The 6,983-nt window shown below is 38.3% G+C and overlaps 1 protein-coding gene across 1 annotated transcript; it reads left to right on the forward strand.

The window, feature by feature from the left end:
- The first annotated feature begins 2,314 nt into the window (after positions 1-2,314).
- LOC147637560 (uncharacterized) lies at positions 2,315-5,773 on the forward strand. The gene is made up of 3 exons (XM_086799354.1): positions 2,315-2,651; positions 3,238-3,737; positions 4,949-5,773. The coding sequence occupies exons 1-3, from the start codon at positions 2,489-2,491 to the stop codon at positions 5,369-5,371; spliced, it is 1,086 nt and encodes a 361-aa protein (XP_086655480.1). The 5' UTR covers positions 2,315-2,488; the 3' UTR covers positions 5,372-5,773.
- The last annotated feature ends 1,210 nt before the right edge of the window (positions 5,774-6,983 follow it).

The raw sequence follows: 6,983 nt of genomic DNA on the forward strand, positions 1-6,983 counted from the left end.
CAAAATCACAGTTTGAAAATGAGATGTCTACATTTTTTGAATTAAAATTTTGATAAAATAATTTTGCCAATCTTGAATGAGTACTTTAGGAAACTCAGTTTACCTTTTTGTTGTTTAAAATGAAGGAAAATCCCATGCAGACACTCCCTTCAGTCTCGTTTATAATGTCATTCCGTAATCGAGAGAGTGTGTAGTATCTTCCAAGTGTGATGGATGCTATTAAAATGTCATTCTTGACAACATCTATATCAATAATATCATTTTCTAGACATGAAGAGCTCTCATCAATAAGCATCGCTACGCATGCCTTTTTTTTGTTATAGGGACTTTTAAAAGTTTTAGAATACTTCATATACACCTGAATGAATTTTGAATTTATATAAACCCGAATGAAATTTGAATTTATTAGCTAACATCTAATTGCATCATTCTCCAAATTCTCCATGTCTATGTATGTACATGTATGCATATATAAATCAATACATGTATTCATGCATGCAAGCATACTTACATGTACTAAATTACATATTTAAAAATATAGATTTTAGGCATATACATACATGCACACATATATATACATAGATACATACTAGAATCACGCACACGCACACGCACACGCACACGCACACGCACACATGTGCACACGCGCGCGCACACACACACACACACACACACGAATATATACATGTGTATAGATGGAGAAGAGGGATGGCTTAAACAAAAATAAAATATGGAAATGATACTTGCCTAGGTCAAAAGTGGTCTCTTTATGTGATGAAGGCATACCAACAAACAAAAAAAATGTCTCTTGCTGAAATAAAACGTCTGAAACTCTTCTGGGACAAGATGTTTCAAAAAAACAAACCTCTAGAAAAACCTACTCCACCCAATAAATATTTTTAATTTTTTGTTTCATTTCGTTTTATGCATGTAGAGTGAGCCCTATTTTATCTCTATTTTTTCCCCCAATAGCTCTTTGATTGTGCCTCTATGTGTCCCTTCAATAGCTCTGAATTTATTGTTGATTTGTCAAAACATCCATTTACTTCACCCCTCCTTTTTCTTTTCCAACTTCTTCTATTCACCTTTTACCTTTCTTCTTCCTCCTCTTTCTTCTCTTCTTCTCTTCTTCTTTTTTCTCTACCCCATTCCGTGGTTCTCTCTCTCTCTCTCTCTCTCTCTCTCTCTCTCTCTCTCTCTCTCTCCATAACATACTTTAGTGCCATAGAGAGGCACAGCCACATGGGGTCGAAATTGATGCTTTGTACTCCATTCATGAGGAGGGTGACATATGATGAGTTCTTTCCACAGTAGTTTATATATATAGGGCCCGCATAGTATGTGAGTCCTGTTTGCTATGTTTTTCATTTTCTGGTTTTCTTTACATCTAGTTTACTCATGATTACATGTATTACTTTTTTTGTCTCAGACCCTTTGGGTCTTTTGTAGATGTTTAGCTTACAATATTTCATTACTCTCTCTCTCTCTCTCTCTCTCTCTCTCTCTCTCTCTCTCATATGTCTAAAGGTTAGTTTTACTTGCCCTAATTTAATTTTAAGAGAAAGACTAACGACTTCCTTCAGTATTGTGTAGACTTTTGATCTTGATATATTGATGACCTTTTTGTAGTGTGGCATCCACTTGCTTTCATCCACTTGCTTTAGACTTCATAAGAACAACTTATGTGTATGTGTTGCCTTTTCTTCCATGAACTCATCGTTCTCGCCCCTATTGCCAAGATGGACTTGAAGCTGGTAAATTTTTTGGTTGAGCTCTGAGTTAATATTCTTTTATATCTAGGTGATGGTCATTTGGAAGTGAAATGTAAAGTCATTGTGCTACAAGATGAAGGTTTACTTGATGCGGCGAGGCCGATGTTGGAGAGAGAGAGAGAGAGAGAGAGAGAGAGAGCGCTTTTGTCTTCTTGATGTGTGTCTGCACCACAAGTGTGTGTGTGTGTGTGTGTGTGTGTAAGAGAGAGATCTTGTCTGATGTGTGTCTCCACCTTGATGTGTGTCTCCACCCACAAGGGTGTGTGTGTAAGAGAGAGATTTTGTCTTCTTGACCCACAAGAGAGAGAGAGTGTGTGTGTGTGTGTAAGGGGTTGAAATAACTTTTTAGCTAGCGACAAACGAGTACGAAAAAGGGGTGGGGGTGGGGGTGGGGGTCCTATGCGCGTGCGAAAAGGGTGGGGTTTTTGGACGCTTGTGACTCATACACACGATTAAAACACTCTTTCCCCACAGAAAAGGCCAGGACATCGACTTTCGGCAACCGACCAACATCAAACACACCCCCAACATATTTTACAAAAGCTGATCAGCCACATCCCACTACGCCCACACCCGAGCCCTTTTTGCATGCAGCTAACCCCTGCCATAGCCATAGCCATAGCCATAGCTCTTCACTAACCCCACCTTCCTTATAAGCCTAATCGCAGCAGCAACCGCTTAATTGCGCTCCACACAGAGCGATAATTACTTGCTTAATGTCCTCTGATTATCATAAGCCGTCCTCTCACGACAGCTTCAGCACTATGGGTGGCCAGACCCCCATTTTCTTCCCTCCCAGTAGCTTCATCGTTGGCCACTGCAAGCCACAGGATAACATGACTTTTGAAGCTATGCTTGCTACGAAACAGCTGAGCCGGGGTGGGTTATTTAAAGCTTCTGTAATTATTTCATTGTATTTTTGCAGCATGATAGTATATATGACTGATGGGCTAGTACAAGAACTTGTCTGATTGAGTGGTGTAGAATCAATCCGAATTACACGGTGCTAATCAGATTGTGCGTGCACACACACACACACACACAAAAAGAAATATTACTCTGATCCATGAGTGCTAAGGAGCAGGCTAGAAGTATTCTCAATTCAGTACAAGGTGCTAATCATATAGTACGTGTACGTACACACACACACACACACACACACACAAGGCATGCTTCAATATGGAACCTTGAGCCAACACTACAACGCAGTACTCCTGTATTATGGCAGTCTAGATTCATATTGAATGGAATAAGTGAGAGTTTGGGTTGTTTCACTAGATTGATTTGTTTGTATCTGTTAGATTGCCTAATGATAAATTGATTAGTGGCAAATTAATGAAGTAATTGATTAATGAGAAGGTGATTAGAGATGATTAGTGTGTGTGTGTGTGTGTGTGTGTGTGTGTGGGTGGGTGGGTGGTGGGGTGGTTGTGTAACTAAATACATAATCATGGTTGCTCTGCAGGGCCTTTGCAAATGGTGGATTTCAAAGAGATCAGAGGTGAAGGAGAGGGCATTAATCATCATGAGAGGGTGATGAAGAGGCCATTAAGGTACTCTAGTTGCATTAATTATGAGGAAGGGGAAGCAGGAGCAGGAGCAGGAGCAGGAGAGGATCAAGTGAGCATGGAGGAAGAGGGAGGGGGGGAGTATATTGAGGGGGTGCAGAGTGGAGGAGGAGGGGGGGGTGACAAGAAGGGAAGCAGGAGGCTAGGGTATGATCAAGTGAAGGCTTTGGAGAAGGCCTTTGAGGTGGAGAATAGGCTGGAGCCAGAGAGGAAGGTGAGGCTGGCCACCCAACTGGGCCTCCAACCCAGACAAGTTGCTGTCTGGTTCCAAAACAGAAGGGCCAGGTGGAAGACCAAGCAAATGGAGAGAGACTTCACTGTGCTCAAAAACAAGTTTGAAGCCCTCAAAGCTGACAGAGATAAGCTCTTGCAAGAGAAGGACCACCTCCAAGCTGAGGTCCTTTCATCTCCCCCCCCCCCACCCCACCCCACCCACCTTCCTTACTATAAAAATTTTTAATTCCCCCTTTCTTCTTTAAATCACTAAAGAGCCTTTTGCATAGTGCTAATTTCTACTTAAATGCTCTTAATTTTGTTTAAAGACCTTTGAATGCATTTTGAGAAAACTCTCTCTCTCTCTCTCTCTCTCTCTCTCTCTCGGTCGATTGGTCTATCTAGATCAATAAATTCGACGTTAAGCCTCTCTCTCTCTCTCTCTCAACACGTCTTGTGTTCGAATCTCACTCCCGTCGGATAGATCATATTTGGTCTCTTGGGATTGTTCCTACGACCTTAAAAGAGCTTCTTCTTCTTCTTCTTCTTCTTCTTCTCTCTCGCACGCACGCGCACACACTCACTATTCTAGCCCCCTTGCTTTAAACTTTTTTCCTTCCTATTTTTTTTTTCCCAAAATGAATTTGATAAACCTTTATTTTAAATACTTACTTGCATTATGACCTTTGATGCCAGTTTGAGAACACACAACACACACATATTAGCCATCTTCATGTGATCAGGTCCTTTCATAAAGCCTTCCTTTTGAATTTTGTCCCTGTAAGAAAAGACAACTATTATTATTTAATACTTGCTAATTACCCTTCCTAGTAACATTCTTAATTGCTATTTATGCTTATGGGTTTGGGTTAAATGCATTTCTTTTGTTTGATAGCATTTCTGGAAAAAATTAAAATAAAACCTTATCTAGAACTTCCCCTTTTATAGAAAATAACATGCGCTGTTTATTCAAAATTTACTTACTGGAATGCGTGTTGCTGAATTTTATTTAAGAACTTAAGCATATGTTAATTATATATCTGCATAGGATACTCCTTTTTTCTTTTTTCTTTTTGGTAAGATTTTCCTTACTTAAGCTATGACTTGACTGTATAAAATTGTTGACGTTTGATCAAATGTTATTAAGCCATTTTTTTTCTCCTTTCTAGAACAACAGAAAAGCCTGATTAATTAATTGAAGGGTCAATATTTGAAGTGGGAAAAAAAATTTGATTTAATGTTGAATCCAATTATAGGAATAGTCACAGAGCCTTGAAAAGTCCATGCATCAGATTTTCATGAACAGGTGACACAAAAATTATGGTGATGAAGAAATACATAATGGGGGTGCTTTTTTTTTGGTTTTTGCTTTTTTGCTTTTTTGCTTTTTTGCAGCTTGCAAGGTTGAAAGGCGGCCACCACCCTGGTGGTGTGGAAAGCGAGCAGGCAGCTGCAGAGGGAGACCAGCTAGATTCACCAACACTGGCCTCTTGCTCCCTAGTTGATGATGCTCCCAACCACCAAGCCAATAAGGCAGAGGATCATCCACAGAAGGCCTCTCCTGATCACCATCAAAAGCCAGAGAATGATAGCTTGTCAAGCACAGAGGATAGTGACAATAACAATAGTGCCATTGAAGACTCTAGCTCCATCTTGCATGGCCAAGCTTCCTCCAAAGCCCTCCATGATGAGCCTTATTTCTATAGCAACCCTTGGAGAGTACCTCCATCCCAACTACTCTACAAAACCAACATCAAAAATGAGGAATGGGAAAATGGCTCTTTCAATATGCCCATAGATTGGTATTGGGGTGAATAATTATAATTACAACAAAAGCCTTCTTTTTCTCCCTTTTTCCTACCAAGCTACCACCCTCCCCCCTCCCCCCTTCAAATTTTTTTTAAAAAAAATGGTCAAGCAACTTGTAGGTAGTTCAAATTTTTGACTGGCACTCTATACTCAAGTAAAGTGATTGGTTTGAGACCTCACCAATCTACTCTGTAAATTACAAGTTGATTTCTTGTAATCCTATAATGTTCAGGCTTTTTAAAAGGCCTTGTAGTACTAGCCCAAAAATTTGTACATGTTTGCCACTTGGGGTATGTAAAGTGTTCAAGATCCTTACAAATGGCTATTTCCATTGTTGTCATTTTTTTGAAGGCTCTCATGACCTTCAAAGCCCATGTTAATCTTCAAAAGAAAACAAATTGGCTTTCAAAAGAAGGCTACCCTAGGTACATTTTGTTGAGTATTAATGAATTTCACTTGAAGGCCATGATAATTTGCAAGCCTTTAGTTTTTAAATCCAAGGTGGGATAGCAAATTTCAACCCTACACGTACGGCTTACACTAACGTCATTCCTGAAAGTTTAAGTGTGGAATTTGAAAATGCTAGAAGAAAATCTCTAAGAAGGACCCGCCTACAATTTTGACTTTTAGTTGTCTCAAATCTCGATTGAATTCAAAGATTAGACTATGGATGTGTAATATCCCATGCATTCATAAAAACAAGAACAACAATTAGTCTTATGGATTGTTGAATAAATTATATTCTATAAATATATAGAATGACATCGATCATAAATTATATTGTATAAATAATATATAGAATGGCATCAATCATTCTTATGAAACTATTTTTTATAACACCCTTTATTGCTACCTTTCATAAAAAAATAAAAAATAAACAAACTTCATCCTTCCAAAAAATTTCCCTATAAGGCTAAGATTTATATGTAGATTAAGGTGCACATAGTCTAGGAAAATGAAGTTATGCCTATGCCTTACACCAAGTGGTCATTGTAATCCACTATTTAGTTGATGAGATTTAAATGCACATGCTTGCATGAGTACTTCATCTACATGCATTCAATACTTCAATATTTAAAATATCAATGTGTGTGAAATTATCGGATTGTCATAGGTATTAGTGACATTTGTTGAGTCATGCCCCTTGTTAGCGCAGTGAAATCTATTTTTAAAAATGGAAAAAACTTATGAGACACACACATATTCACTATTTTAAGAGATCAAACTTTAAGGTCCATATGCATTCAACACTTTCATTGACCAAAATAATATTAGAAAACTAAATGGCTCCTTTAATATTTCAGGCACTTCTTTCAAATGTGCATATGTAAGATTGAATCATGGAAATCCTTAAAAATAGGTTTACGTTAAGTGCTACTTTTTTGAAGGATGGAGTTGTTTAGATATCAAACTATAAATGTTAAATATACACCACAATACTCCTCAAGATCATTTGAATGGTTAAGTGCACTCTTATGGGCCTCCATGGGAAATAATCTGTTTATAATTACTACTCTTAAATCATTGATACGTAAACACAATTCCCAACCACGTAGGTGTAATTCACGTAAATAGTTTGTTTAGAATAGCTACTCTTAAATCATTGATACATAAACATGAT

The sequence above is a fragment of the Cibotium barometz genome, chromosome 6, assembly GCF_041138505.1.
Source record: "Cibotium barometz isolate CiBa-2024 chromosome 6, ASM4113850v1, whole genome shotgun sequence".
NCBI lineage: Eukaryota > Viridiplantae > Streptophyta > Polypodiopsida > Cyatheales > Cibotiaceae > Cibotium > Cibotium barometz.